Source organism: Pistacia vera, unplaced genomic scaffold, assembly GCF_008641045.1.
Source record: "Pistacia vera cultivar Batoury unplaced genomic scaffold, PisVer_v2 Contig352, whole genome shotgun sequence".
NCBI classification, from domain to species: domain Eukaryota; kingdom Viridiplantae; phylum Streptophyta; class Magnoliopsida; order Sapindales; family Anacardiaceae; genus Pistacia; species Pistacia vera.
In genome coordinates, this window is record NW_022196171.1 from 322,634 (window position 1) to 337,538 (window position 14,905).

The 14,905-nt window shown below is 35.4% G+C and overlaps 2 protein-coding genes across 6 annotated transcripts; one reads left to right on the forward strand and one right to left on the reverse strand.

Moving 5' to 3' along the window:
* Positions 1-5,820: 5,820 nt before the first annotated feature.
* LOC116139601 (uncharacterized protein At3g49055) lies at positions 5,821-8,609 on the forward strand. Of its 2 annotated transcripts, none has more exons than XM_031425281.1 (5): positions 5,821-6,966; positions 7,284-7,360; positions 7,483-7,594; positions 7,700-7,816; positions 7,915-8,127. In XM_031425281.1, exons 1-5 carry the CDS (start codon positions 5,914-5,916, stop codon positions 7,918-7,920), a joined length of 1,365 nt encoding a protein of 454 aa, XP_031281141.1. In that variant the 5' UTR covers positions 5,821-5,913; the 3' UTR covers positions 7,921-8,127. The 2 variants fall into 2 exon arrangements, with proteins under 2 accessions (XP_031281141.1, XP_031281140.1); XM_031425280.1 differs by lacking the exon at positions 7,915-8,127 and adding an exon at positions 8,147-8,609 and having other exon boundaries at positions 5,825-6,966.
* A 453-nt stretch (positions 8,610-9,062) lies between these two features.
* On the reverse strand, positions 9,063-14,380 carry LOC116139561 (kinesin-like protein KIN-10C). 4 transcript variants are annotated; one of them, XM_031425229.1, is made up of 18 exons: positions 14,051-14,380; positions 13,262-13,427; positions 12,979-13,179; positions 12,703-12,883; positions 12,391-12,596; positions 11,999-12,240; positions 11,834-11,891; positions 11,231-11,287; positions 11,095-11,148; positions 10,830-10,886; positions 10,691-10,744; positions 10,523-10,610; positions 10,139-10,428; positions 10,001-10,047; positions 9,732-9,753; positions 9,577-9,645; positions 9,405-9,443; positions 9,063-9,239 (listed from the first exon to the last, which is right to left on the reverse strand). In XM_031425229.1, exons 1-18 carry the CDS (start codon positions 14,239-14,241, stop codon positions 9,198-9,200), a joined length of 2,064 nt encoding a protein of 687 aa, XP_031281089.1. In that variant the 5' UTR covers positions 14,242-14,380; the 3' UTR covers positions 9,063-9,197. The 4 variants fall into 4 exon arrangements, with proteins under 4 accessions (XP_031281089.1, XP_031281090.1, XP_031281091.1 ...); XM_031425230.1 differs by having other exon boundaries at positions 9,198-9,239; positions 10,839-10,886; XM_031425231.1 differs by lacking the exon at positions 11,231-11,287 and having other exon boundaries at positions 9,198-9,239.
* Positions 14,381-14,905: the final 525 nt, after the last annotated feature.

A 14,905-nucleotide genomic window follows, 5' to 3' on the forward strand; every position in this document is an offset into this window, starting at 1 on the left:
GCGAAAATAAACTCGACCTACACCTCATACTCAGCACCTGGTCCAGCGCATCGAGTGGATCATTTATGATGGACTCCATTCTATATGCGGCCCCATGAACCAAAGAACTGTCGTCTACATTAATATTTGCCAAGTCAGAAGGCCAACTATAGACACCTTCACGCGACTATAACTACTCTCTTAGCCAAACACTCCTTAACTTAAAGAGTTGGGGGCAAACTGTTAGGGCCACAAAATGTCTTCGGTCTCAATAGGCCTAAGGGGAAGACACCTTCAACAAAGTTCGAAGTCGTGGCCCAATCTCGTTTGGCCCATGACATGGTTTGCATATTAGACCCACTCATTACACCTGCCATGTTGATCACTGCTTGAACCCAATCAATAAAAGCCCCCAATTCGTTTGGACCTCATCATCAGCTTGTCTGGGTTTAGGCCTCTACTTGGAGCCCAGGGTTGCCTACTTAACTATCCGAACTCTATCGAAGAGATCCATTAATATTCTAATTCGTTTAAGATCTGTATCTTAGACCCCCTGGGACTCTCTTTCCCACGAAGGTAAGGGAGTCAAAGACTCTTCTTTTTTACTAAACCTCAACTCCTAAGGACTCACAGTCCTACTAGGACTCGAAGATCCTACAACTGCTATTTAAACGAGAGGCCAGTCCTCTCACGGGCACAGAACATTACACCTTCTAACCCCGTAGCTCTCACTCTCGAGAGCTTTACTTTTCTGCCGTAGCCTTTGTCTCCGACTAAATTTCTGGTAAACCTTCTCTTTCCTTAACCCTCTCTAAATTAGCCTCACCCAGCTTTGCTGACTTGAGAGTCGGAGTGCCTACAGCAAACACCTCTTGGTGCTTTCTGTAAGCTTTACGCTTGTTTTCTTGTGTGCGTACGTGCAGTGGATTGCTGGTGGTCTCAACCTCAAGGGATCATACCTTATTTCTGTAACGGTAGATTTTTTGCATCTACAAGTATTACAAATACCCTATAAGATTATAGTTAATTACAATATAACCCAAAATATTCCTGTTTACGCCAATGAATATCAACCGTTTAAAGCATATTTGATTTAATGGTTCAAAATATGTTACAATAAACATAGTACCGTTTATTATAATAAAAGGAAATAAAATAATAAAAAATGCTACTATTTATTATTTTAAAAGTTAATGGACCAAGCAAACCTCCAATGACCACTCTTATCAACAATTGAGGAGAATCAAAATCATGATTTTTTTTAATAATACATTTAATAGTCTTTATCACACCACTCGACTACCTAAAGGTGGTTAAAACCTGCTTTGAAATCGAGAGAAAGTAAGAGCAACTTTAATATATATATATATATATATATATATAGGATTTTGTTGAATTAACTTATTATCCAAATTTTATCTTGATGCAAAAGTTTTGAATACAATTCAAGCTAAAGCACAATTTTTATCTTGAAACTTATATGAAACAATTTCATTAAATCACCATTTAAGACTCTGATTATCCAATTTGAATTGACCACTTTAGTGATATTTTCTTAAAACCATCCAAATGATGGGTGGACATACAAGAATGTGACAACATATATGAGATTAATCTCTGTAGGATATTCTCAGCAAATCAGCGTAACGATGTGATGAAACCGTCTTATCAATGTGTTTCTTATATACATACATAATCCCATACACATTTTAATCAGTAAAATCTTATGAAAGAAGCATCAAATTCAACCAAATGGCAAATACTACAGCAATTCCATAACTGGAAAATTAACCATTCTCAAAGCGTCCTCCAATGCCTAACCTCTCCAGAATAATAAGCCGGGCTCTCTTCAGAATTCTTCTGAAACTTAGAACACAGTACACAAAAGGCAAATACAAGAGGCATAATGGAAATTTGAACTGGACATTTAGTGCCTTGACGATATAAAACATATGTAATTGTGGTGAAAATACACTGGAAAATTGCAGAGAGTAATCCAATAATATCAGTGACAGAACCAAATGGCCTGTGCCTGTTTCCTGGAGATGAATAATAAAACCAAGGTATGATTTTCTGCCTCCATTTCCAAGCAACCCTTGCCTTAAGAGCTTGGTAAACTAGCTCAGTTATGCAAATAAGCAATGTGGCAAGAGACATCAACATGGCTGCAAGTAAATATTGATTTTTATGATTGGAAGAAAGCTGATCGAAAACGGCCGATGGAACCTCTAGGACAAAGTTTGTCACAACAAAGATCCGCTCTATAATGATCTATATGAACAAATTATTTTCTGGTTAGATTATAAATCAAGATCAACAAGCTACAAATATGTAACCAGATTCGTATCCTCTATTATGCTTCACTTTTAAAGATCTCACGACTTGTACAAAGAGTTTTAATTTTTATTAATGTAATGATCACACAGAAAAGATCTTGATCCATTTTTTCATTAGATTTACTATGCATAGGTGGAGTTTTCACAACATACTCCAAATTTGATGATAGTTTCATCAAGACGACAAGATGTCAACATGTTTTACAATAAAAATAAGAGTTAACGACTTTTTTCCGACAAAAAAAAAAAAGTTTAATAACACTTTTTTACCCTCGTACTTTTAAAATACCCATTTACTACTTAACTATTATGTTTCTCTCTATTTTGGGTGGAAAATACAGTATTTTACGGAAAAAAAAAAAAAAAAAAAACCTCTCTTTTCCTTCTCTTCTTAGCCTCTTCTATTGCCGACAATTGCTGCCAGTGTTGAGGAGTGCTGGCAACTAGAAAATCAACAAACAAACCACAAATACTGCAAATAAACATTCCTCAATCGTCTTTTAACCCAACAAACACAAAAATTGAACAACTTAAACCCTTTAATCGATCACAACTCGAAAAAGCCAAGGGTGGGGAAGCTTCAATCGTCGGCGATTGGTGAGCAAACAAGATCAATGATGTTGGGGCTTTTGGAGAGAAAGATCCAATGGGTCGATTGGTGGTGACAGAGACGATTTTCGATAACGAAATCGACCGGTTGGTTCGCAAGAATCTTTCATTTTTCTGGTTGATTCTGACATTGAAAATCCCTTTTGAGACCACCAATCAACTCACCGGCCCCTCATTTCCAAAACCCCCAACCTTCTTGATGCCAATTGCACGTCATTCATGGCTCTCCGCTGCCTAGGGTTTCATTGTTTTTGCACCAATTCCGCCTGATTCTAGCGGTAAAATCCAATCTTCCACCACACTTTCAACCTCCGATCTTCCCTATTCAAAACCCCTCAAACCTCGGTATTTGATTACTCACCATTCATCTATCATGAATTGCTGCCCTCCACTGTTTGCTATCTTCTGGAATTTTAATTTTTGATTTTAGATGCAAACTCACTTATAACAAACTTTTAACCATTTTGTCTTTCCTCACAACGAAAATTACTAATAAAATTGTGCTTTGGATACTAAAGTAGAATTTTAAAAATCTGAGAGTGAGAAAGTATCATTAAGCTTTTGCTCGGATGGGAAAAAATCATTAACTCTAAAATAAATTATTGAAGTTAAAGTACTGAACAACTCAAGTGTTGCGACAAGATCCTCCTCAAATTAAGCAATATGGTAATATTTCAAAAATTCAATGAAACTATCAAGGAAAGACTTCCCGGAGTCCACAAGTGTAGATATTCATTAAGATTTAGACTTGTTTGGCTAATTTTCTTCCATTTTCCTGCATTTTCTTTTATTCTCTTTTCCTGAATTCTATATAAATTAAACTAGAAAATTTCGTGAAGATCTTTCATACTCTTGCATGCATAAATATTACCAAAATTATCCCGAAAAATTGATGAAATAATCAACTGACCTGATTAGCGCGACGCTTTGCAGCAGCCTTGTGATAATCGTTGAGTATATGAATGGCGCATAGAGTACAGGTAGAAGCTGCTCTCCATCTCTTCTTCAGTGCCTTCTCAGTCTCAGGCGAGAGTTTTTCTTTCACTATCAAATTTTCTAGCAAATATCTCTTCATAACTACAAAGATCTTAACAATGTTTAATTCTTTTTCTTTAGTTTAAGATGAATAAGAAAATTTAGCTAGTTTTGTACTTAAACAGCCGGTCATCTGGGAGCTTTTTTCAACTACTTAAGAGAAGTAGAAAGTCTACCAAAGAAAATGTGGCCTGACTTCAGCCAAGAAAACACTGTTATGAGGTAATAAGGTCAAAGAATCCTATTAATCTTGGAAATAAAAAATATATGAATAAAATTTGAAGAGTAACGCTACATTCACAACCCTTTAACCACTTGAATTAACTATACCTAAGAGTGTTCGAATCCTAAGAGAAGTATCTACTACTAGGGGCGGATCCAGCCTAGTTCATGGCCCACCCTTAATTTTTTTTTTTAAAATAGTAATATGTATAATTTTTGGATTTTGGCCCACCCTAACAAAAATATTAATAAAAAAAATATTAATTTACAATTAGTTTTTATTTTGGTCCACCCTAACAAAAATTTTTGAATCCGTTACTGCCTACCACATTTGTATCTCTCCACATTGTGCAATTACCTTTAGGCTTGTAGGGTTCGGTTCACTCTGATATGATCTTCCATATTTGCGCAATTATCTTGATCTATTGGATTTGTGGGGTTAGAGATGACCTTTCACTTCGGTATGGATTTAATAATCTCAAATACCTTAAAAATAATAATAAATAAATCACCATCATATATATTGCTTACTAAATTTCATTGGCCTTTGGGCAAGGCCGGGCTTTTGAATTTTTTTTCAATATTATTACAAATACCCTATAAGATTGTAGTTAATTACAATATAACCCAAAATATTCCTAATTACGCCACTGAATAACAACCATTTAAAGCATATTTGATTTAATGGTTCAAAATATGTTATAATAAACATAGTACCGTTTATTATAATAAAAGGAAATAAAATAATAAAAAAATGCTACTTTTTTTTTTTTTTTTTTTTTTAAATTTCATTTTCATTGTTGTTCTTGTTGTCTTTAATGTAAAAAATAAAATAAAATTATCAAGGATATATCAATGTTCTGAAAACCGAACCGGACAATGACCCGTTCAAGGGTCCGATTTCCAGTTTAACCGGTTGGATCGGTCGGTTGGACCGTAATTTGTAAAAAAAAATTAGTCCCTGAAGGTTTGAAAAAAACCCCTATAATACTCCCTTAAGGTTTGAAATCTATCTAAAACACCCCTGTCGCATGAAGATTCTGGTGAGTGGTGGCGGCAGTGACGATCGATGGCCAATCGAAGCTGGGATCTTGGGGCTTTTGATGTGTTGGTTCCGACGACTCTGATGGTGGTGCTAGGGAGTTCCATTGGCATCGGAACTCGTCGGAATCAATAAAAGAAATCCGACATCGCGTGAACTTTAGGTGGACGGCGATTGACGTAGGCTGGATGACGGCGATTGAAAATGGATGGGTTTGGTCGTGGTGATGCCGTTCGTCGAACAGGGGTGTTTTCTCCGTCGAAAGATGCCGGAATCTGACGGGGTTTAGCTGCGATTGGACAGCGATTCGACACCATTCCGGCGGTCCAACCATAGTCCAATTCGGTTTAAATCAAAATAGCGGTTTTTTAGGGTTATCGAACCGGAATTGTCATCAGTTGCCGGTCGAACCGATCTGGTTTCCAGAACATTGGGATATATACGGTTGTGGAATAAAGAAGGTTCCTATTTGAGCAGCAGCCAAACAGCAAACATGACAAAATCAATCCTTGCATCTAAACAAGGGGGCCTTAAGATGACAAGTCCCGCGCCAAAGTGCAAAACTGGATAAGTCAAACACCAATCCCCCACCTGACTTTCCTCGGCTACTCCTTTGACTGGTAGATTTTGATTTTCAATTCATCTCTCTACTCAAATGAGGAATTCTAATCATTCTCTACTCTATGGACTATGGAAACCGCCAATGAAGCAACCCCTTCAGAACCCGAAATCAACGGCCCCGATCATCCGACCGATTCAATCGGCGGTTTAGATCCCTCGACCGCTCCCGAACTCTGCAATCATGCTCATCTTCTCGCCGAGTTGGAGTCTCTTCACCACGCTTTCCAGAGCCTCCAATCAAATTCTTCCACGCTGCAGGAGAAGCTGCTTCTCTTCCAGCATGAAAAAGACGAAGCAACGAGAATGATCGATGAATTATCGCGAGATAGAGACTCTCTCCGTGAAAAAATCGTTCAATTGGAGGCTTCTTTCAAGGAAAGAGAAGAAGAGTATGGGAGAAAGATTGATGAGGAATTGAAGGAGAAGGAAGAGTATGAGAGAAAGATTAACGAGGAATTGAAAGAGAAGGAAGAGTATGAGAGAAAGATTGACGAGGAATTGAAAGAGAAAGAAGAGATTAAATGTGAATTAGACATATCTAGAGAGAGAATCGAAGTTCTAGAATCTGAAAAGAAAGAAAGAGATGAGTTTTTGTTAAAGAACTTGGATTCAATCAAGTCAGTGAAGGAATGCTTAGTGAACATAATTGAATGTTTAGATGACGAGAAAGTGATTGAGAGAGAAGACACTGAGATGGAAGAATCGAAATTAGACCAAGAATCGAGGGCGTTTAGTGAAGAAATGACAGCAATTACAGTGCTAGCAAGCAAAGCAAGATCAAAAGTGAGTGAATATAAAGAATCAAAGAAGAAGGAAAAGAAGGAATTGGAAAACAGTGTAGTGAGTTTAACCGAAGAGAATCGCGACATAAACAGTTTGTTAAGGATAGCATTGGTGGAGAAAGAAGCAGTAGAGAAGAGTTTGAACAGGTTGAAAGGTAATAGTGATCAGAAGAGAGTGGCATTATTGCAAATTGCGGAGCGTGGGTTGCAAAGAGTAGGGTTTGGTTTCATGATGGGCAGTGGAAATAATGAGCAGTCACCAGAGAGTATGGGGGCTAATGTTGCCCCGCCAAGTAATAAATCTGATAGTAGCGAGTGTGAAGAGGAAGTTGTCAGTCTGGTATGTATGTTCAATTGCAACTTTTATTAACTTTGAATTTTAATGGTAGAAATATAATACTTGCACAATTTTGAAGTATTGAATCGCATATGCCTGAGTTCAATTAGGTTTTTGTATGATTTTGTTCCAGTGGTATCATCAATTTGGAAGAAAAAACATCAATTCTTTTGGTTGGTGTGAATTGGGTGTGTTTGTATTGTTGTGCCTGGATATATGTATATATATAGTCATGGATTCTTCAAGGATTACATGTCAAAGAAACTACCTTTTTGAATAGGTGGAGAATTATTGGTTTTAATTTGTGGTTGTCCTTACAGGCATCAACTGTAGAAAGGATAATGAAGAATCTAAGGCTTGAAATCACTCAATTGAGGAGATCTTTGGACGAATCTAGGTATTTCTTCATGGAATTGCGGCTCAATGTATTACATTACATATATGATTTTGTTGTGGAGTTAGTGAGGAAAATGATCATATAATTTGTATAATGGTCATTAATTATTGTTTCTTTGCCAGGTCAGATAATGAGCGACTGCAGAGTCTCACAGAGAAACAAGCTAAAACAATTGAAGAAAACATGTTGTATATCAAAGAGTTGGAAGATAGAGAGAGGGTGTTAGCTCAAAATGTAATTATCTGTTTTACCTAGAAATTAAGGATTCTGCATGCACATTTCTTAAGCATTTTGTTTTTTTCACTGCTGATTTCATACTTTTTGGCTTATTACTATAAGGTTGAGGAATTGCTATTGGAAATAAAAGTGACTGAAGAAGATGTTGCTAGATGGCGGGAAGCTTGTGAATTGGAAGTAGAAGCTGGGAAAACTGAGATTGAAGAACGTGACAAAGTGGTAAATAACTATGTTCAATATGAACTTTCTAAGACTAAGGTTGCTTTTCCTAATTAAGTAGTATTTTGAGATCTGCTTTTTATTGAGCTATTGTTCAGAGTTGATGCCATTACAGTGACGAATGAAGTGGTTGACATTGACAAGAGAACTAGTGATGGTATAATGTAATTTAAAAACATATAACCTGGTTAGCTTCTATGAAATAAGGAACAGAAAGTTAAGTGTTTGCTTTCTATGTGAGATATTATTCCTCTTGTTGTTGGTTTTCCTCTCTCTTGATTGTATTCTAATATTGAAGATCAAATGCTAAAAGCCTTGTTGTTTTGTTAGGTTCTGATTCTGAAGCAAGAGTTGGAGAAAACAAAGAATGCTTTAGAAATATCAAATGGCAAGTTAAAGTTGAAAGAAGAACTCGCAAGTGCTGCAATGACTGCCCAAGCAGCAGCAGAGAGGTCTCTGCAGCTGGCTGACAGCAGGGCTGCAGGACTTCGTGAGCGCATCGAGGAACTAACAAGACAATTAGAAGAAGCAGAGAGCAAAGAAAGAAGCCGCCGAAAGGTGAGACACATATGTTGGCCATGGCGAATCCTTAGATTGAACCCAACCAATAATTCCAACAATGTAAAACGGATGCTACCAGAAATGCAAGCCTTGCTTCATTCTAGCATATGAATATACCATTGTTTTCTCAAGGGCATCTAACTTCGTTCACATCTTGCCCTTTTGTTTCTTCATTTGTTTATTTATTATCTATCATTTTACAGATTTTGTTTATAAAATCAAAGATTAAAGCTTTACTGATTGTTAATAGGTGATATTGCACATCTTACAATCTTTAATCACGCAATCGTGCATCATTCCCCTTTACGTATTGGAACACTCCAATTATCCGACTGTTTTTTCTCCAAGAAGAATGGTTTATAAATAGAAAGTTAACGGAAACTTGAATCCTAAAATAGGAGTACTGACTTCTAAGAGGGGTTTGTCATAACATACTGCATTTGTTAATTATAAAAATCAAAATTAAAGGGTATTGAGATTGAAGGAAATTCTTTTCTGTATATCACAATACGAGATCAAGCCACAAGTGAAGTTCTACAACCCAACACACGACAAGGAAAAAGAAAAGAAGTAATACTACACCTACAATCTTTTTATACAAACTTTCTCTCACAAACTTATGTGGCAAAAAATGATTAGGTGAATGTTTATTTTAAATTTAAAATCATCCAATTATCTTTTGTCACATAAGTTTGTGAGAAAAAATTTGTATAAAAAGATTGTGGGTGTAGTATTATTGAAAAGAAAATAATAGATGAGTAGTAACTCACCATCTTGCTCCTACCAAATATTCTCTTTACACAAATATCAACAACCATAGTTAAAAAAGCTCTTCAATCCCCTTACTCATCATCCCCTTTATCTGAACATGAAATACAATAAATTTAGTTAAAAGTTCCGAACTAGAGTAGTGAGTTTGAAATAATAACAGTTTTACATGCAATGTTCTATAAAATGAATGGACCAGTTATCCAAAAGAAGAAAAAAGATTCTAAATCATTAATTTACAGTGTCTACCAAAAATTACCTGTTTGGCTGAAAGTCCAACGTCTTTCAAACCATCAAGCTGTGAAACAAAATACAGCACTTATTAACTTGATAAATCATCATATCAAATTAACTTTTCATGTTTTTAGATAACCAATAGATCAAATAGAAAATTCAGTAAATCAAAGAAAAGTCTAAAGTTTCTTCCTTACATTCTTAAAGGGTTCAGGAGATTTTTCACGAAGCTTAAGAATGCGGGTGGCTCTTTTCTGCTTAATTCCCTATATGATGCATTGGACTTTAGTACATTTGATATGATGATTGGTAACCAATCAACTCGATGTTATAATATTAAAATGTTCCTCACCTTTAGTTTTATCAAGTCTTCCCTGTTAACCAGAAAAAAAAAAATGTAGAAGATTAGTTAACTAAAAACACAGAACTTCGGGTAAGCTTAAATAACACAACTCATTGATATTAAAATGTTGCATAAGTATTTATGTCGTTTTCTTTTTCACTTTATAGCTAATGCTCAATAATAGAAATTTTAATCTCTCGGGGACTAATAATGGAGTTCTATTTCTATATCAATAAGTGAAAGGACTTTGTTTAACTTTACATAGAAACATTACTTACCTGCTACCAGTATTTAAAATCTTCAAATATTCTTTAACAAGAGAATCCTGCAACAAAGAAAACACAAAATGAAATTAACAAAGTGAAAACTAATATCAACTCAAATTTATATTAGGAAAGAAGGTAAGTGCAACCTACCTTCATTATAGAACTATGCATACTAATGGTTTCCCAAGGACTATTGATGTTTTCGGTCTCCCATTTGTCATTCACTGTAACACTCCTTTCAGGAGTTTTTGGTTCCACAAAATCAGTACAAGATTGAAAAATTGATGAAGTATCATTCCTCAGTGGCATCTCTAGGTGTTGTGGAGTTGAGGAAATAAGCAACTTCAAATTGTTAGATATTTGCTGCAACCGTTCACTAATTAGTGGTGAACCATCTTTATTGACTTGTGAATCATCGTTTTCCTTATCTAAGTTTCCACCTGTCACAAAATATACCAGAGAGAAAAGCATATTACACTTGCATATTCATTTACACGTATAACTGACCAGCTTTCAGAATTTACAAGGACATACTTTCTTCTAGGAAGGATGGTGTTTTCAAATTGCAATTGATGCTAGGAGTAACTTCCCCATAATTGCCTTCAATGTGCTGAAAAGAATCCTAGGAAAACCAAAAGAACATACTATAGGAAGAGGTATGAATCAAACAAATATTTTAACCACGAATAGAAATTAAATCACCTTATCTATTATGGTGGTTTCTTGCGGATTAGTGGTTGCTAACGGAGAAGCATCCTGAAGATAGAAAGACAATATTATTTTGAAATAAAGTTAGTTAATTGACATGAGATTATTCGACTATTAGTAAACAGGTTATTGCCTTTTCTACCACAGAAGTTGAATCTTTATCTGGCAGAGCAGCAGATATAGAACTTTCCTGGATAAAATTTCAATTGACACCAGTCAAAAAACTGCAAATGTTATCAAGAAAAAAGGAAATTGAATAAAAGGAGGTAAAAGTGATCCTATCAAATTTACTTTTCTTATGGCAATATTTGAGGTACTCTAGGAAAACCAAAAGAAGATACTATAGGAAGAGGTATGAATTAGACAAATATTTTAAACACAAAGAGAAGTTAAATCACCTTATCTATTATGGTGGTTTCTTGTGGATTAGTTGTTGCTAATGGAGAAGCATCCTGAATGAAAAAAAAACAATGTTAATTTGAAACAAAGTAAATTGACATGAGATTATTCAAATATTACTAAATAGGTTATTGCCTTTTCAACCATGGAAGTTGAATCTCTATCTGGTAGAGCAACAGATACAGAACTTTCCTACATAAAAATTCAATTTGACACTAGTCAAACAACTACAAATGTTATCAAGAAAAAATGCAATTGAGTAAAAGAAGGGAAAAGTTATCCTATCAAATTTACTTTTCTTATGGCAATATTTGAAGTGCACTTAAAAATAAAAGGTTACTTGATTTCAATCCAAATGTATTCTTAGAAAGTGTCATCATTTATTTATTTGAAATTGACTGCATAATTTTAAGCCTCGTGATTAAGAATAAAGAATAATGTTATTATCTAAATGTCTATTAATTCCCACGTAGTAGCGATCAAAACTAGGAATTGTGATGCATTACTAAACATTTACAAAGAAAAAGGTAGATTTCCTTTCATTTTTCAGATATAGTAACAAAGGAGATAAGTCAAACAAATTGGTGTACATTAGCAAGAGAATGTTCAATGTTCCTAAAAATTTGGTCCAACATCTATGCTACTACCTAGATTTTCCGTTCCTCTATTTCTTTTGCCAAACAAGGTTACCATAAATGTGATTTCTAGATACCTCTAATGCAGTAAGAAAGTAGGTACCTTCTCATATATCTTTTTCTCAGAATTAGTCAAATGACTTGCTTCATCAAACAGTTTCCTTCAAGCAGAAAAAGAAATGGGAAAAAAGAAGTTTATTATATGTGAGCATATATAGAGGAAGAAGGAGAGATGTGCTTAGCTTAAGAAGGACTGTTCTCTAAGTACCTTCCTTTCGTCACAGAAGCTGTACCATTGGCTTTCTTTACGGAAAAATGTAGTCGGTTCCCAATTTGTTTCCTAGTGGTAGAAACACTCCCAGGTAACTGACTTTTGTGTGAAGAATGCGGCATTGGCCTTGCTGAACTTTTGGCTTTCTTTATGGAATCTAAGACAGTCTGATTAATGCCTTGGCGAGACCGAGATGCTAAACTCACCATGTACATGGAATCTTGGCAGAAGGTTGGATTCTACATTCGGAAATGACAAAAAACTAAAGCAAATGAAACTAGGAATCTACTGTAAAAGCAGGATCTTCATAGAGGACAACCAGAAAACAGTTCATTCAACTATTTACCCAAAACCTTCATGAAGGAAAACCAGAAACCTAATAGCCTTACCAAACAAGTGAGCATCAGAACTCTGCTTTTTCCTCCTAGCGAATCTTGCAACATGCGGGTGAGCTTGCTTTCCCGATAAGGCACATGGCATTCACTGGTATTCAAAGCATAAACAACATTGTGTAATGCATATATGGACCTATTAACTTTAGTTTTCTCAACAAGATTAAGGCCTTCACTACTCTTCCTTCGAGTATCCTCATAACCTGATAAATCAAGCATCAAGAAGGGATGAAAAGTAAATACTTATCCCTGCTAGAGGAAATGCTGAAAAATATAGCTCATTATTATGCTGAAGAAACTTATCAGAACCTGCCAAGTCAACAAAATTCATCTTGCCCATAGGAATGGCATCTGATGGAGATGATACATGTATTATTAAGCCTCTGTGGCTTCGTCGGGGAAACTCTATTGGTATCTTCTGAACTGGTTTACGTGATTTATGCTCAATAAGATATAGTTTTTGAAACTCTGATATGGAATTCACAGGAACCTGAAATCAAGTTAAACGGATGGTCACAGGAGATGCAATAATGAAATTTAGTCTGCCTTACAACTTTTTTCAACCCAATTAACTGATAATAATACCTGAGAAAGTCCTTTGAGTAGAATTTTGCCTTGACGATTTTCCAAAGCCAAAACTTCTTGCCGTTTTGGATCTAAGAGATCATACACATGAGCTTGAAAAATCTCATAAAATGATATAGTAATTGATTTTCCTGTTTCCCCAACAATTGATAAAATTTCAGCCATGGCTAGTACTGCCAAACCTGGATCCTTATCAGAACCCTTCACAATCAAATGGTTCCATATATAAGTATTTATCATGCCTATATGTAAAAGGTCAAACTAGGAAGGATTGGAATACAACCTGAATCATATGAGTCTTTCCACTGCCTCTAGCTCCATTAGCAATAATAGTCGCATTGCAACCATAAAAAACTCCAGCTATTAGAGGCTTGACTTCTCTTGTAAAAATTGTATAATTGCCTTCACTTTGTTCGTAGCAATAATCCAATTCATACGACTCTTTACGGCTACAAGAAGAAGTAACTAATCTTTATTTTCCAAAAACTCACTAAAATAGAACAAGAAAATACAATTCCTCTGTTAAATCTAGTCCATTGCAAAGCACAATTCTTAGTCAAAGTGTTTTTTCAAGTAGTTTGATGATTACAAGAGCATAAAACACATAAATTGAGAAAGTGTGACGTCTTGGTCTCCGGTTTGAAATCCTAAGAAGAAAAATTTTGAATACAGAACTCAATTAAGCCAAGTAATAGTTATGACCAGCCGAAGAAAGGTCATAGTTCACAAAATGGCCTGACAGGACAGCCACAAATAATTTCCCTTCCCTCTACTACATGTTTCACACATACAAACTTTTGCATCTTTCTCACAAACAAACTTTCGGCTAAAACAGGAAAAAGAAAATTGAGAATACATAGAACGTTAACCTATGAAACAAACAAAAAACATTTTGAGTTCAACCAAATAGAAAATAAACTTATTGTTTCCCTAATTTTCTATGTAACAACTGATAAAAGCCATTATTCAGTAATTCAAGTTAATTTCCTTTTATCAATGTCGAAAAGAATGTTGTAGTTTCTTTGTAATCTAACTTTTTATTGCATAAATCAAGAATCAAGCCATGATGTACCTGCCCGATTGGTCACCAAAGGAAATGGAGACGGTCTCAGATTCAACTCCATTAGGCTTGTGAACAGACACACAATTTGAAGATTCAGCTTCTAGATCTGTGAATCCCCTAACCTTTGCGATTACTCTGACCTTTTTACCGTGACTGAGCCCCGTTTTAGCCTTCGTTCGGTCTGGTCTTGGTGTATCCATGGAATTCAGCGAGTGAAACACTAAAGATTTGTTCAAGAGAAGCTCAGTCGGTGAAACACTGATGGAAAGAAAAAAGAAGACAGAGAAATAGAGAAATAGCCAGAAATGGAAAATGAATGAGAGAAATAGCCGTTAGGTGGTTTTGGTTTTCAAATTTTGGTTATCGCGCTCCTCTGTTGCTTGCATATTTAATATTATGCCATAAATTCAGGGGCATTTTAGAAAAAAAAAAACATATTTGGGCATTATCATCTACGTGGCACTTCTAAAAAGTGCACTGCATATTACAATAATTTAATAATTTTCTTTTAATTTCATATTATTAAGTTTAATTTGAATGAAAATGTTTAGTATAAAGCTGCTCGTTCTCTGCCCTAAATTGAGTTGACTCGGAAACCAGAGTTAGAGAAGATGGAGGAGAATTCAGAGAGTAAGAATGTGAAGAAGATTATGTCGGCGTGTGATGTTGAAGCTCTGAAGAAATGTTTAGAAGAAAATAAAGGGGACTACATCAAATGCCAATCACAGATAGAGGCTTTCAAGTCTTCTTGTTCTTTAAAAAAACCAAACTCCTCCATGGAATCTAAGCAAAAGCTCTAACTCTGGTGCGATTTCTTATCTATTAGAAGACCTTTTATCATTTTGGGTGAAACCCATTTTCGTA

Excerpts from the sequence above, each read along its gene's own strand:
- LOC116139601 (XM_031425280.1), top strand. The coding sequence starts at position 5,914 with ATGGAAACCGCCAATGAAGCAACCCCTTCAGAACCCGAAATCAACGGC. Across the intron at positions 7,595-7,699 it reads AGAGGGTGTTAGCTCAAAAT|GTTGAGGAATTGCTATTGGA; the intron begins GTAATTATCTGT and ends TATTACTATAAG. Across the intron at positions 7,817-8,146 it reads TTGAAGAACGTGACAAAGTG|GTTCTGATTCTGAAGCAAGA; the intron begins GTAAATAACTAT and ends TTGTTTTGTTAG.
- LOC116139561 (XM_031425229.1), bottom strand. The coding sequence starts at position 14,241 with ATGGATACACCAAGACCAGACCGAACGAAGGCTAAAACGGGGCTCAGT. Across the intron at positions 11,288-11,833 it reads AGAAAAAGATATATGAGAAG|GAAAGTTCTGTATCTGTTGC; the intron begins GTACCTACTTTC and ends ATTTTTATGTAG. Across the intron at positions 9,444-9,576 it reads CTCCTGAACCCTTTAAGAAT|CTTGATGGTTTGAAAGACGT; the intron begins GTAAGGAAGAAA and ends TTTGTTTCACAG.